This window comes from Ambystoma mexicanum, chromosome 8 (assembly GCF_040938575.1).
Source record: "Ambystoma mexicanum isolate Mex_15411 chromosome 8, UKY_AmexF1_1, whole genome shotgun sequence".
Lineage (NCBI taxonomy): Eukaryota > Metazoa > Chordata > Amphibia > Caudata > Ambystomatidae > Ambystoma > Ambystoma mexicanum.
The window spans coordinates 2,983,181-2,999,406 of NC_090929.1; the positions used below are offsets into that span (position 1 = coordinate 2,983,181).

Here is a 16,226-nt window from a genome sequence, read left to right on the forward strand (position 1 = left end):
TCTATGCGAGCCGTCGAGAGCCTTGGACGAGACTCTAAGCAGAGTGTGGGCGTGGCTTGCACAAGGGCTGGGAAGTGGGAGGAAAACCAAAAATGGGGAACAACTTGCAAAAAAAGTACACTTTCTGAGGGATGGCCTGCAGGCAGTCCCTCGCACGCCCACAATTGCATGGCACAAGACGTATTAATGTAGTCAATCGTGCAACGTCTCGGCTGGGAAATGGCCACACAAGTCCTTCATACGATCCGCCACCCAAAGGCAGGTGCAAGTACACTTACATGTAGGATTTGTAGCACGCAGGTGGGGTTGCATGCGAGGGATTCGACAATCCGCATGGAAAGAGTGCGCTCGCCTGGGCTTTTTTTGATTATTTAAAAGAATGAATGATGGGAGAACAACCTCCGAAAATATGTGGGGTCATTCCCGCAAATATTTTCCACGCTCACTGCACAGCAGAAAAATTGTATTGTACTTTGGGAGGACACAGCTTACAAGCGCCGCCTTCCCCTGTCATGTGTAGCTGACAGCCGTGGGTACATCAAAAGCCATTGGCCATGGGCAACCTGATTAGGATTTCAAGGCCCCATGGATTTGCAACTTAATTGTCAACCCTTGCTGGTGGCAACAAATACTGAAGAATGTTAATTAGCAGGCCTCAGGGAAGGCCTGGGTGCAGGAAGTGACAATGGAGACCAAACGCCAACACTGCTTTATAATGCAATGTGTCAACTTGGTACTAACACCCCTCCTTGGCAGGAAAGGTCAGTGAATGTCCTGTCTGGAACCACACCTTTCAGAGCACTGAAGTATGTGAATTGTAGGAGACGAAGGTCTGCCTGCAACCCCCTACTTCAAAGGAGGCCCATGTTGTGATCAATCGCCGCATAGGGCTCAGTTAGTTAGGGAGACACTTTAATGTACAGAAGACAGGAAGATGTGTGGAACTTAGAAGTATATGTTGTCATCCTTCCCCTGTCTGTTGCCAAGTACCCTGGTTCTGACCTGAAGCATCACTGAAGATTGTTGGTGGAGATCCAGGATTGGCTCACTTAAATTAGGCTTGGCCTACACCAATCCCTGGGCACTGTTTGGCTTCAAAAGAGTGCTGAGCCCCTCACTGATGAGATCATCTGAAGACCTTGCAAGGAGTAAGAAGAAGGACTAATTTGGACCCGAGCTGAAGGTACAGTCTACCTAACATCTTCCACCAGTGAAGGAAGGCCAGGAGTTCCAAGAGGGACGCACGATCCCTCCCCTAAACATCTCCCAGGGAACAGAGGGAGATACCAGACTCAGAGGACCCGTCCAACAGCTCCAGAACCGGTACCCAGCCAGCACACAGCATGCCCTGCTAGGAGTTAGAGTGAATTCTCAAGAATGTGCTAATGTCCCTTACCTTTTGAGACCCCAGAAACTTTGCTGGATTTCTAGGATTTTAATTTTTTACCTGGAAAGAGTGTGAGCCTTTTCTCCCACGAATTCATGTATTTTGATGTGTGTTTTACTTTTGTGTTCTTCGGATATGGAGTTTTAAAACAACTCCATAGGCATCATCTTTTTCTTGTGTGTCACACGGCACCTTCAGTGCAGGCAGTGGCACAGGGATGTCTTTCAGACTTCCCAAGGTTTAAATAACTTCTTTGGGACTGACTACCATTTCCCAGAGCATGTAAAGTTAAATTGACTTTACTAGTCTTTTTAAATTTACAGACCCAGTACACACTATCTACCTATAGAGAGCTGGCAGGGTTGCCTAGCATCCCCTGAGTCTAAACACTCATGTAACAATCAAATGTTACCTCTTCCCTCTTGAAATGGCTGGTGGCAGTGGTTTAGAACAAACTACAATGATTTTTCCCGACCGTGAACACCGGTAGCTAAAAATCGTGGCAGCCATGTTTTTCAATATGGCGCCCAAGACCTATCTGTAAAAACAGACTCTGGTCAACTTTTTTCGCGGGTTCTATTTGGAAAGGTCCTTCTAGTGTTTGTCTCTGTGCGCCAAACCAGGTTTGGTCCCTTTGTTTGTTGGCCTTTGGCAGGCTTCAGTGCTGAAGCCCTCCTCTGGCGTCTGAGTGTCTGGGGTGGACAGGATGTGAGGGAGGTGCCTGAAACTCCCTGTGCCTAGTTTCCTAGGAGACCTGAATGCACTCTGGCGTGATTGGCCGGGTGGCTATCCGGCAAGGACAGCCACCCTGCTGGGTGAGTGACAACGAGGCTGGAATGAATGGGGGAAAACTGTTTAAAAGCAGGCCTCTGGTACTTGGAAAGCATAGACGACCACTGGAACGAAAGAACCGAAGACAAGCTGAAGGAAGATGACTTCTGCAACTCCTGGTCCACCGGTGAAGCCCTGCTGCAGGTCCGAATTGCCTGAAACTCCATCAACAGAGAAGCCCTTCGAGGTTAACCTCTTCCCTTGAGTTTGATGGGAACAACCAACTCACAAGTCACCTGGACACCGTCTCTATACTGGTAGAATTTTCTTCAGAGTGCTGTTGAAAACTGGATAGCCAGTGAGAAGGATACCAGTTTGTGGTCTTTAAGGTACTCACACCTTAAACCGACGTTTTGCCAAGCTTGTGGCCTCTTCCCTGGGCAGTACAGGAATCTCCCAACGTCCTCCTTCTTGTCCCCATGACTGAAGCTCAGCAACAGCGAGATCTGCAGGAACTGCCAGGAACAACTGCCTCAGCTACAGCTCTTCTTCATTTAAAAGGTACTGTGCAAGTGCGGTCCAGAAACCCTTTTTGCCGCGGTGAAAGTTTATGAAACTTTCCTAACTTTGAAGGCTTGTCCTTCCCTAAACAGACATATAACTTTTTGTCTAATCAACTACTTCTAAAAACCGTGACAAAGGCTTAACTGTTTACTACCAGAACTGTGCTAACCTATCCAAGACACTGAACCATTGACTTTGGCCCATGCCTATTGAATTGAATTGCTGGTTGTAGTGAACTGAAATTATTTGCACTACCTCTGAAAGTATTTGTGCTTTAATTATTTTAATCTTGTCTTTTTACCCCTTTTTAAAGTAACTGAAGTGCCATTTTGCTCCCACTTCAGGGGAGCTGAATGTGTTCAGAAACTGATTGGTTGTGTATTGTAGTATATTAGATTGTGATATTGAGCAGCTCTTACTAGCAACATGTTTTCCAACTGACTGTGTAAATAAATGTATATTCTTTTACCAAGAAACCTTGAGTAAGTGTTTGTTTGAACCACTGTGATTGCTGCACCATTGTGTAATCTCTTGTACTGCGCACTTTACTTTTGAGATAAGTCTGGCTTCTCAGCCACTGCTACCACATTACTGTGTAGTACAGGCTTGTACCAAAGGTGAAATTGTACTTACACTTGTGGTCTTAATTGTGTGTACTGTTCCCAAAGGGTACTGCATGTGATTCTGCCTAACACTAGGTTCTGACAGCATCCTAGGTGGGTAGTGCCAGAGAGTCTCTGGACAAAGGACAAGGCCGTTGGCTGCTAACACCCTCCTGAGCTTTGGGCCGTCCGCCTTGAAAGGACACGAGCCCTGCGAAGAAGCTAGGAGGAGTGCCACACAAGCATCATCCAACGTCCATCTTTTTAAGGACAATTTCGAGACAGTCGAGTCCTGGAACTCCATCTGGCTGCACTGCACTGGCTGCACTGCAAAACAAATGAATAAACAAACAAACAACAAACAAACAAACAAACTGCTGACTGTTGTCACTCCGCAGTCACCAGAGCCGTCCGAGACGCCTCAACAAGCATTCTAGATCCGCCAATCAGCACAGAGACAACGATTCTTGGCCCCGAGCCGCCGCACCTGACAGCCTGCAGATGTCCGCCCATCCTTGGTTGCCAAACTGCCTGCCGCCTGGTACCCGCAGCTGTCTACCGCCACTAACTCTCTCTCATGGACTGCAAAGCGCCCTGGAACCGCCTCAACATTGTCAAGCACCAAGAACTTCTTCAGCACCAGGTTCATTGTGGTTCTGCCCCCCTGCCTCTTCTCCAAAGGCCCCTAATGACAGTTAGGACCCTTTGCCCCCTTGGTGCTGGAACTGTAAAACTGATTACTTTACCAACTACCCTCCTGTCAGTATCCACAGTGCACCCCTTTCCTTCTTTGAAACTGTCTGTCCTCTGGGTTCCTTTACAGGGTGGGCTGTATTGTGTAGTGTGCTAGAACTGTCTGTTGTGAGAATATAAAGTAGATGTTTTTAAACAACCTGGACTGGACAGTCCCTTTTATCATTGGGTAATAATTTATTTTTTGCAGTGTTACAACTAACCAACGATCCACGACCTTGCTGAGATAATCCTGCTCTTCCATCCACATTACCAAAATTGGACAAGGATGTCTTATAATTCACTCGTATTACAATCTGTTCGTATCCCTTCTGGTTTACTTGAGGTGTGGGGCTGATTGATGGTTTACAAACCGATATTTATCCCTAGACCACTGGTGCCCCAGAAGTTGATTTGTCACATTGCATGTTAGATTTTGGGGTGTGTGTACTCAATCAGGGTTCCGACATAACTTAGGGGTACGCCTAAGCAGTGTAGAGGCGGGTGCAGGAACGTATTATGGGGTTCACATGCAGATTTCCAGAGTTATTGGAGAGGTATGATTTTTTTATATGCATGTTCTCGGGGTGCCGGATACAGTTACGGGGGACCCCGCGCAAGGACCCTGAGTTGCTGGCCTGGTTACAGGGGACCCCACAAACTGTTTGAAGGGTGCGTGTATTTGCGCCCGGGAAGCGTGCAAAGGTAGCTGTTCTGGCTGTTTAAACTTTGCATGTGGGCGTGTCGGGGCATTCCGGGCGCGACTTGCGAACACAGTTAGTTTGTGCTGTAAATTCCATGAATACGCCGGGCACCCATATTCCTTTCTTTACACAGGCTTGCACAGTGTCCTTCTCGGCGCGCGGCCCTTGCAGGATTTCTGCGTCCTCTATACCCAGGCGCATGAGCCTCACTGCCTGGATTATCTCCATTTTGTGTACTCTTTTAGGAAGGGACTAAGCTGTCCCCACACCCCTGTAGAGCCCCTACCCCCAGCCAGCCACACCTCCTTGTAGCTAGCCTCAGCTTGTCTCTTGTGGATTAATCTTGACACTGTTCTTGTTTTCTCTTCCAGGGCCCTCCAGGAACCCCCGTTTCATTTGTAAGTTAAAGATTCTCATTCTATGTTGTGTGATGCTCCCCTTTATCAATATTTTAATTACAGAAATAGCCCCATTCATCAAATATTATAGAACCAAAGAAATATATATAGATTAAAGAAGATTTAAAAAAAAATGCATGCATCTCCAAATGTGAAAACAATCCATAACTAAGCAATGAAACGAGTTTTTGATGCAGTAAAGTGAGGGAGGCGAGATCCAGGATTCCGCCAGCCCTGCCGGATGCCCTGCCAGGATGCCCTGCAAAGACATGCTTGCTTTGTGTCATACAAAAGCAACATGACCCACAACATTCGGCTGCAGTAATAGTGTCTGGAGACATTCTCCCCCAAAGACCTTTGCCTATGAAACATACGGCGAGGGTCCCAAAGAACTGGAAGTGGGAATACTCTTCAAGGAGTGGCTCCTCCCTGGCACTCGCCCCCAACGTAAAGGAGTGGCTCCTCCCTGGCCCTTGCCCCAGGTGTAAAGGAGTGGCTCCTCCCTAGCACTCGCCCCCAGCGTAAAGGAGTGGCTCCTCCCTGGCCCTTGCCCCAGGTGTAAAGGAGTGGCTCCTCCCTAGCACTCGCCCCCAGCGTAAAGGAGTGGCTCCTCCCTGGCCCTTGCCCCAGGTGTAAAGGAGTGGCTCCTCCCTAGCACTCGCCCCCAGCGTAAAGGAGTGGCTCCTCCCTGGCCCTTGCCCCAGGTGTAAAGGAGTGGCTCCTCCCTAGCACTCGCCCCCAGCGTAAAGGAGTGGCTCCTCCCTGGCCCTTGCCCCAGGTGTAAAGGAGTGGCTCCTCCCTAGCACTCGCCCCCAGCGTAAAGGAGTGGCTCCTCCCTGGCCCTTGCCCCAGGTGTAAAGGAGTGGCTCCTCCCTAGCACTCGCCCCCAGCGTAAAGGAGTGGCCCCTCCCTGGCACTCGGTCCCCAGCATAAAGAAGAAGCTCCTCCCTGGCACTGACGCCCAGCGTAAAGGAGTGGCTCCTCCCTGGCCCTTGCCCCAGGTGTAAAGGAGTGGCTCCTCCCTGGCACTCGGTCCCCAGCATAAAGAAGAAGCTCCTCCCTGGCACTGACGCCCAGCGTAAAGGAGTGGCTCCTCCCTGGCCCTTGCCCCAGGTGTAAAGGAGTGGCTCCTCCCTGGCACTCATTCCCCAGTGTAAAGAAGTGGCTCCTCCCTGGAACTCGTTCCCCAGGGTACCCGAGGCTGGCTGATCTGTTTCCTTCCCTGGTTGCTTGCAGATCCCTTGTGCCTAATTGCCCCTTTGCCCCAGTTATTAGCTCCCTGCTCCCCTGTATCTCTGCCCCCCCCCCGCTGTGTCCTTCCCACAAGGCTTGTAAAGTGCCCTGTTGCTTCCAGGTGAACCCTGGCCATTTAGCACCTTTTTGCACTCCCCCATATATAGTACGGCAAACCTTTGCTAAAGTTCTGGTGAGATGAGAAGGATGAGTCCTGTAGCCCCAGAGAGGATTGGAGAAGGGTTTATCTGCGTTCTATGGCAGCTGAGTCCTTTTCCTCTTGGCCAATGCATTGAGTAAAAGTGAGAAATGCCCTCTGCATGTGGGTTCTGCAGACTGCAAGAGGGCAATTGGTAGCTTAACAGGCAGTAAAGGCCTACCCCAAGCAGTCAGCCTCAGAGTGGGGCCCAGGATCTTCCCTCACCTGATCCCCCTGCACCTGTCTTCAGGCCTACCCCAAGCAGCCGGCCTGATCCTGGGGACCTGGGTCTTCCCTCACCCGCCCCCACACCAGCCTGCAGGCCTACTCCAAGCAGCCAGTGAGACCCTGGCTACCTGGGTCTTCCCTCACCCGCCCCCACACCAGCCTGCAGGCCTACCCCAAGCAGCCAGTGAGACCCTGGGTACCTGGGTCTTCCCTCACCCGCCCCCACACCAGCCTGCAGGCCTACACCAAGCAGCCAGTGAGACCCTGGGTACGTGGGTCTTCCCTCACCCACCCCCACACCAGCCTTCAGGCCTACCCCAAGCAGCCGACCTGACCCTGGAGACCTGGGTCTTCCCTCATCCACCCCCACACCAGCCTGCAGGCCTACCCCAAGCAGCCAGTGAGACCCTGGGTACCTGGGTCTTCCCTCACCCACCCCCACACCAGCCTTCAGGCCTACACTAAGCAGCCGACCTGACCCTGGAGACCTGGTTCTTCCCTCACCCGCCCCCACACCAGCCTGCAGGCCTACCCCAAGCAGCCAGTGAGACCCTGGGTACGTGGGTCTTCCCTCACCCGCCCCCACACCAGCCTTCAGGCCTACCCTAAGCAGCCGACCTGACCCTGGAGACCTGGGTCTTCCCTCACCTGCCCCCACACCAGCCTGCAGGCCTACCCCAAGCAGCCAGTGAGACCCTGAGTACCTGAGTCTTCCCTCACGCACCCCCACACCAGCCTTCGGGCCTACCCCAAGCAGCCAGTGAGACCCTGAGTACCTGAGTCTTCCCTCACACACCCCCACACCAGCCTTCAGGCCTACCCTAAGCAGCCGACCTGACCCTGGGGACCTGAATCTTCCCTCACCTGATCCCCCTGCACCAGCCTTCAGGCCTACCCCAAGCAGTTAGCAAGACCCTGGGGACCTGGGTCTTCCGTCACCCACCCACGCACCAGCCTTCAAGCCTACCCCAAGCAGCCGGCCTGACCCTCGGGACCTGGGTCTTTCCTCACCCGCTCACCTCACCAGCCTTCAGGCCTACCCCAAGCAGCCAGCCTGACCCTGGAGGCCTGGGCTTTCCCTCAGCTGCCCCCGCACCAGGCTTCAGGCCTACCCCAAGCAGCCAGAGTGACCCTGAGGGCCCGGGTCTTCCATCACCTGCCCCCGCACCAGGCTTCAGGCCTACCCCAAGCAGCCGCCCTGACCCTAGGGTCCTGAATCTTCCCTCACCTGATCCCCTGCACCAGTCTTCAGGCCTACGCCAAGCAGCCACCTGACCCTGGGGACCTGGGTCTTCGCTTGTTTGGGAGAATTCTCAGTATGTGCTAATTTTCCCTACCTTTTGAGACCCCCAGCTGGATTTATAGGATTTGATTTTTTTACCTGGGAAGAGTGTGGCCTTTTGTTCCCCACTCTTCCATGTATTTTGTGTGTGTTTTACTTTTGTGTTCTTTGGTTATGGAGTTTTAAAAAAACTCCATAGGCATCATCTTTTTCTGTGTGTCACACATCACCTCCAGTGCAGTGGCACAGGGGTGTCTTTTAGACCCATGCTTTAAATACCTTCCCTGGGACTGACTACCATCTCCCAGAGTAAAGTTAAATTGACTTAACTAGTCTCTTTAAATTCACTGACCCAGCACACACTTTACTTACTTACTATTGAGTGCTGGAGGGGTTGCCTAGCTTCCCCTGAGTCTAAACACTCATGTAACAGTCACATGTTACTCTTTCCTACTTTAAATGGTTGGTGGCAGTGGTTTAGATCAACTACCGTGATTTTTCACGACCGCTAACAATGGGGTCAGCCATGTTTTTCAATATGGCGCCCAAGACCTATCTGTAAAAACAGACACTGCTCATCTTTTTTCGTCATTTCTTTTACGAAAGGTCCTTCTTGTGTTTGTCTCTGTGCATCAAACCAGGTTTGGTCCCTTTGTTCATTGGCCTTTGGCGGCTTCAGTGCTGAAACCCTCCTCTGGCGCCTGAGTATCTGGGGTGGACAGGATGTGAGGGAGGTGCCCGAAATGCCCTGTGCTTTGTCTCCTAGGAGACATGAATGCACTCTGGCGTGATTGGCCGGCTGACTGTCCGGCAAAGAAAGCCACCCTGCTGTGTGAGTGACAGCCAGGCTGGAATGAATGGGGGAAAACTGTTTAAAAGCAGGTCTCTGGGACCTGGAAAGCAGAGTCGACCACTGGAAAGAAAGAACCGAAGACGAGCTGAAGGAAGAGGACTGCTGCAACTCCTGGACGACCGGTGAAGCCCTGCTGCAGGTCTGAATTGCCTGAAATTCCACTTGACAGAGAATCCCTTCAAGGTTAACTTCTTCCCTTCAGATTGGTGGGAACAACCAACTCGGTAGCCGCCTGGACACCGTCCCCATCTGGTCGAATTTTCATCAGAGTGCTGTTGAAAACCAGATTGCCAGAGGGAAGGAAACCAGCTCATGGACTTTAAGGCAATCACACCTTAAACCAACGTCTTGCTAAGCTTTTGGCCTCATCCCAGGGCAGTGCAGGAACCTCCCAACGTCTTCCTTCTTGTCCCCACGACTGAAGCTCAGGAACAGCAAGATCTGCTCGAACTGCCAGGAACAACTGCCTCAGCTACAGCTCTTCTTCACTTTAAAGGTACTGTGCAAAGGCGGTCCGGAAATCTTTTTGCCCATTGCGAGAGTTTGTGGAAACCTTCTCAACTTCAAAGGCTTGTCCTTCCCTAAACATTCGTCAAACTTTTCGCCTAGCCAAACTCTTCTAAACTGTGTGGCAAAGACTTAACCGTTATCTACCAGAACTGTGCTATCCTATACAAAGACTCTGAACCATTGACTTTGGCCCAGGCCTATTGAGAATAATTGCTGGTTGTAGCTAACTGAAAACCTTTGCCCTGCCTATGAATTTACTTTGGCTGTCTATTCTTATAACCTTGTCTTTTTTTTACCCCTTTATTAAGTATCTGAAGTGCCATTTTGCTCCCACTCCAGGGGAGCTAAACTTCTTCATTTACTTACCGGTTTTGTATTTGTGGTTTATTAGTGTGTGATATTGAGCTGCTCTTGCTAGTGTAATGTTTTCTAACTGACTGAGTAAATAAAGGTATATTCTTTTAACAAGAAACCTTGAGTAAGTGTTTGGATGAATCGCTGTATTAGTTGGTCCTTTGTGTAACTTACTCTACTGCTCACTTAAACTTTTGAGATAAGTCTGGCTGCTCAGCCATCGCTACCACTTTACTGTGTAGTACAGGCTTGTACCAAAGGTGAAATTGTGCTTACATTTGTCGTCTTAATTGCCTGTAGTGTTCCCAAAGGGTACTGCATGAGATTCTGCCTAACACTGGTGTACAGCCGTGAGGATAAAGTATACTTGTTACATTTAGGGTGCTACTTTTACCTTTGTTCAAATAATCCTCACAAGGCTAAGCAACATTAGTAAAGCAATTGTTTTATCATGCCTGACATGGAAAAGTACAGACAGGAGGGAGACCATAGTGACTTTAACTTTTGATCAATTGAGAGATATGTGTAAAGCTAGGAATCTCACTGTAAAAGGCAAAAAGGTTGAAAAAGTTGTTAGAATACCAAAGTCTGAGGAGTGGGTCTGAAACCCCCACACCTGCAGCAAATGTGGAAAATGTTGATGAGGATGATAATATGTCAGAGCCCAGCTCTAATATTGTGGATGAGTTAGATGAGGCAGAAGAGTCTCAGAATGTAGGCTCTGTCTACCCTCTACCTGCTCATAGGCCTCAACCTTTGACCACAGGGACCCCATCAGGTCCAAACCTATGTCCTGAATTTGTCTCACTTGAAAGGGTGAGACTTGAGTTAGAATTTAAGAGAATCCAAGCTGAAACTGAAAGCAAACATCAAGAACTTAGACTCATAGAAATGAAATCGAATCATGCCCTTGAAATGAAAAAGTTGTCTCTCGAAACTGGTTCTCTCCCAGAGTCCTCCAGGTCTTCCAGTCCTAAGAGGCCTCACATGCCCAAAGATGCAGTAAGTATGTATGAGGTTAAGCTTGATATTTTGGATTGGTTGGCTGCTTTTGAATATAACCATGGGATTCAAGACATTACAGAGAATCAGCTGATTCCTTGGCTTTTTTCTAGGCGACCCCCTGTTGCAACTGATGTGGTAATGGAGTTGGGGGATATAGACAGAAAGGAGACTGTGAAGCTATCTCTGATAGCTCGATTTGGGAAGACCCCTTCTCAGTATCTTAAGAGGTTTAGAACCCTCAAAAAGCATGATGGTACCCCCTGGGCTACCTGGGGGACTAAATGTTTGAAAAACTTAGATGGATGGGTAAAGGGAAACAGAGTTAACACTTATGAAGGTATGAGAAATCTGGTTATGTTGGAATCTATTTATGATACCTGCTCTCCTGAGCTGAGCCAGCACTTGGCTGGCTCTAAGAAAATTGATCCAAAGAAGTTAACAAGGGCTGCTGACTTGTGGGTTGCCAACAGGGCTACTCACAAGGGTTCTGGGGCAACTCAGAAGAAGGATACCAAGGAGAATTCTAATACCTCCAATCCAAAACAGGGCCACAAACATAACAAGGGTAAGCCACATGGGAAACCGAATCAGGCTAGTGAAACCACTGGTGCCAAACCAGAGGGAGGGCAGAACAAACCCCATTCATAAAAACATTTGGTAAATTGTATGCTTGTGGGTCAACTGACCATGTGAAAGGGGATCCCAGATGTAAGGGCAAACCTTCAGGGGTCCACACTGTCTCCCTAGCCTTCTCCCCAGTGGATGAAGTACCAATGGCAAGTGGAAACTTTCACTTACTGGCTGAGGAACCCATGAAAGTCTCAGCCAGTGTTTCTTTAGTATTACTGGGTCTGTGGGAGCAGCAGAACTTAAATGTGTACAACTCTATTCCAGACAATACTAAAGAGTATTACAAAGACAGTGTTCTTGTGAATGGTCAGGAGACTCCTGCCATTAGAGACACTGGGGCCAGAATAACTGTAGTTGATGAATCATTTTTCGAGGTTGAGGATGTTGCTAAGGCACCCAAATTCCTAACTAAGCTTGCTGGAGGGGCTGTCCAAATGCTTCCACAGTTACCAGGTCTCATCCAGTGCAATTACATGACTGTCAAGATGCCTGTAAGTGTGCAGAGTGAATTACCTGGGAGAGTCCTGTCGAGGAATGACTTAAAAACTCTTGGAGTTGTATCAAGCACCCCCAGGCCTCTCAGCAAAAGGAACAGGAGCAGACTAGGAAGGCCAGAGAGAGTACCTTAAGGGGCTCTCAAGGGGAGATTATAGAAGAAAATATAACTCCCATTCCACAGGATTTACTGACTGCAATTTCAAAAAAGAAGGAGGAGAAGGGGAAACATACAACCTCCAGGAAGAAACCAGCCAGCACTCATGTGCTACCAACAAGGACATCCCCTAGGGGACTGTCCAAAATCACACCTGTAATCCCTCCACCAGCTGAGGCTGAGTGTATGGAACAACCTTGTGTGCTCGAATCAGCTGCTGAGGAATCAGAGCTAGGAGAGGACCTTGCTCTGTGAAAACAAAAAGAAGATATCGAGGCTGAGTACCCCCCAAAAGGAAATACACCAAACGAGGGTTACAAAGGAACATACAAAAGATCTTTATTTTATACTGAACAGTTTCAAAAGTCAAAGCAACAGCTAGCTAACGGCCCTCAGTACAACACAGTGAACTCCAGCGCGGTTCGGTGTGCTCAGTGAGTGGGACTGTACATTAGAATAGTCGCACTCTTTATACACTCAAAATCATGATGTTGAACCCATTTCCCAGTTAATATGATTTAATACATTACGGATCTAGGTTTCGTGCCGAGTTTGTGCATCTGTACATTTAGGGTTTACCTTTAATGTATTCACTAACAAGCCTTAATGGCAACGGTATATCTTAGGATTTCATGTTAAACCTTCTTGAACAGTTTTATACAATATAGTCAAGCAAGTGTTCATATTTCAGTATTTGAATACATTGTGTTCAACATATGCTCGTGGATTAGCTTCCTTGGTGCAAGTAATCCTCTACACACAGGTCAGCGAAGGACAAGGTCTCAGTTCATCACCCCAACATGTAGCCTGCAGGCAAGTTATACATTAGTTTATACACAAAGGTCAAGACGGCCATGTTGCATTCAGAATGACATTGTCCACCATCTTAGAACACAGGGTGACTTTAGAGGTAGAGCCTAAAATGGCGGATAGATCTAAAATGGCGGCTTACACTGATCTAAGGTCAAGACCTTGCAACGCGGATTTCTTCGCAAGTGGCTTATAAACAGCTTGGTGCAGGCCAATACACATATATTCATACAGTATAGGAGGCATGATACAATTTTCCATTCGACAAACCCTCCTTTTGGCCTATGCCAAGCTCTAAACGACTTCTGGTCACTTTACGAACAATTCCACGTCTCAACATCCATACACCCTGAATCACTGTCAGAAATATCTATTGCCATTAGATCGTGTATCAAAATCTCTTCCAGCACATACTGTTTGGAACTCTTATCTGGGCCGTATACCTTGTGTCTTACTTACCACCTGTGCGCAACATCCCCCTAGCATCGAACATATACTAGGTAAACACTGTATACAGCAACAAAGAAACAACAGAATTCCCAAAATGATCAGCAAGACCGAAAGCACCTTCCAACCCCAAGATCGCAAGAAGTCCCAGAACCAAGCGCTAAGATCCCAGTTTCCCTCTGGAACATGTACTTCTGAACTAAGGACGTACAGATTTTGTATTGCCTTAAAGATAGTTGGGGAGGAATCTGGCACGAAAACACAGCAAGCGGACCCCACTAATTTACACACTCCACCACGTTCAGCCATAATGACATCTAATGCCATCCGGTTCTGAAGTGCTACTAATCTTATTGCTTTCTGTTCTAATGTCATATTATAGAGTATGTCCGTGGTCCGGTTGATGGTTCTCTCCAGTACTCTCGCTAGTCTCCTGATGTCTTCGGAATTCGCAATTTGTCCCCAAAATGGCACAAATGATTTTGCTACATCTCCCAGAACCTGTGCTGGAGTGTCACCATTCTCGTCCTGCCGTGGACGAGCCTTTGAAACCTCTACAGTACTAGCTATGAATACCCCGGGTAACAGGATCCCTAAATAACAAGTTCCCTGCCAATCCCTGGGTAACCATGGAAATGCTATATTACCGCAACCAAAGTAGACAGGTTCGCCTACATACAAAGGTCTGTCTTCCCCAGTCAAATTCGCAACGTTGGCACAACCTTTAAAATTTCCCATTGACTGAGTACCATTCCTCTGTATGCAGAAAGAAACTGAATCGGGGCAATGGTTAACAGTGTACGAAGGAGGCATGGCATCCTTATTGCCTATAGGAGCCATCTTGAAAGAAATCAAAGATTGAAAAGGACGAGACAATCTATCAGAAGGCCTGATAGAAGCAACGTTGAGCTTGCTCCTATTCGCGAAAAGCGAGCAACCCAAGGGCGTAAGAACAGGTTTCTCAAAATTATTCAAATTAGTACCATCAAAGTTCCCGAGATGCTATCGTTCCATCGGCCAAAGAATAGTGCTCTAAGAGAAGCATAACAAGCAGTTGTCAAAGGTAAAGGATGAATATACCAACCTAGTTCCTTATCCCCGTGTTGCGGTAAATGTGAACAGACCCAACAGTTGGATTTATTAAAGATGGCATGTGTAGCATTCATGATAAGTAATAATGTCTTGTTATAGTATCTCTGTCTATGCTGAGAGTCTCCAGGAGATAAAGTATGCAAATGCACAAAAGTAGTGGGGACAGTGGGTACATTTTCAGTCGGTAACAAGGTTTCGAATGGATGCGCTTCTTCCAGGTACCAAAAACTTAACACAGTTACTATTAAAAAACCAATTGACATTATAAAAAGACAGCAGTACGTTTTCGGGGCCCAAACAATTTGTCCATTCTCACTGCTGGTCACACGATCATTTATCAGTCCTATATAAGCGATAGCGGTTGCAGGCATTGCAGTCTTCAAATGAAAAACCCCAATGTTATTTGCTGGCGACCTCCTGGCCGAGCCACTTCTTAGTCCTTCCACAACCCTAGCTGACAGAATACCCTTTTCCGAACAATTACTTGGGCAAAAAGCAAGCCCTTGATGATTTTCCTTTCTTCTTCGCATGCACAGCCGAATCGTGCCGTAAGTCTTTCTTGGACGCAAATTGTACCTCTTTGCCCCCGGTACTGATTGATCCGAGAACAATGTGTCGTCACTTCCCGTTGGAAGCGACGTATCAAGAGAAAGTGAAGATGCAAGATCCGGAACACCAGTTTCCAGAAACAAAACGTTTGGAGAGTGTGGAGACAAAATTACTGGTTCCCCAGGCCTCACAGGCTCAGAGAGAGACTCTGATGCACTCTCGTTGCTGTTTACTGCTTCGGGATCATTGGTTGCAGTAATGGTGAGGGGTTCTGTTTCTTCTGTATCGTATGGCACAGGGTGTGGAAGCCTCTTGACATGCGTCACGTGGATCCAATGTTTTCTGCCTGCGACACGCACCGCAGTCTGTTTGACCAGCAGGACCTGGAATGGGCCCCACCACCGAGGTGCAAGGCAAGAGGATCATTAAAATGCCTTCGTTAATACCTAGTCTCCAGGCCGGATGCTATGACCTGGGCCATCATAATGTACAGGTAAAGCCTCTTGCACCTGGTGATAAAGCAAATACAGGTTTTTAGTCAACTGGCTACAGTAATCTGAAAGAAGTACATTTTCAACATTCTTTAAGGACCGACATTTCGTAAGGTTCCAGATATTCGCAGGTCTCCCCATTACCACCTCAAATGGAGAGAGCCCAGTCTTAGTTTGAGGGGTTGTACGCAAAGCTAGTAACACGATCGGTAAGGCGTACGGCACACGTTTTAGCAAGCTTGTTCTTGATGATGCCATTGTGTCTTTCTACTAGTCCGGCACTCTGAGCATGTCTGGCCGATTGGAACCGTTTGTCGATTTGTAATGCCGCACATATCTGCAGGATTACAGCAGCAACAAAATGTGGACCATTGTCCAACCAGATGACTCTTGGTAGCCCACACCTAGGAAAATACTCTTTTAACATGGTTTTTGCAGTAGTCATGGCTGTAGCGTCTTTAACAGGAAAAGCCTCAACCCATTTGCTAAAAGCACAGATGACAACTAACACATATTTCAAGTTATTACACCATTCCATTTCGATAAAATCAAACTGGATAACCTCAAAGGGGACAGCAGGTGGACCAAAACTTCAACTGGGAGTTGATGCTCCCTTTCCCACATTAAGCTGTAAGCAGATCATACAAATCCGAACATAACGCTCAGCTATTTTAGAGATTTTGTCATTTGCCCAAACTTTCTCCAACATTTGTGTAAGCTTCCCGGCACATAT

At 48.1% G+C, this 16,226-nt stretch overlaps 1 protein-coding gene across 2 annotated transcripts in view; it reads left to right on the forward strand.

Moving 5' to 3' along the window:
- COL27A1 (collagen type XXVII alpha 1 chain) overlaps nt 1–16,226 on the forward strand; it is a 1,990,256-nt gene that overhangs the window by 1,839,608 nt on the left and 134,422 nt on the right. For both annotated transcript variants that reach the window (XM_069609095.1, XM_069609096.1), the window contains exon 56: nt 5,132–5,158. In XM_069609095.1, the coding sequence (XP_069465196.1) occupies nt 5,132–5,158 (27 nt within the window). The remainder of the gene's footprint in view (nt 1–5,131; nt 5,159–16,226) is intronic.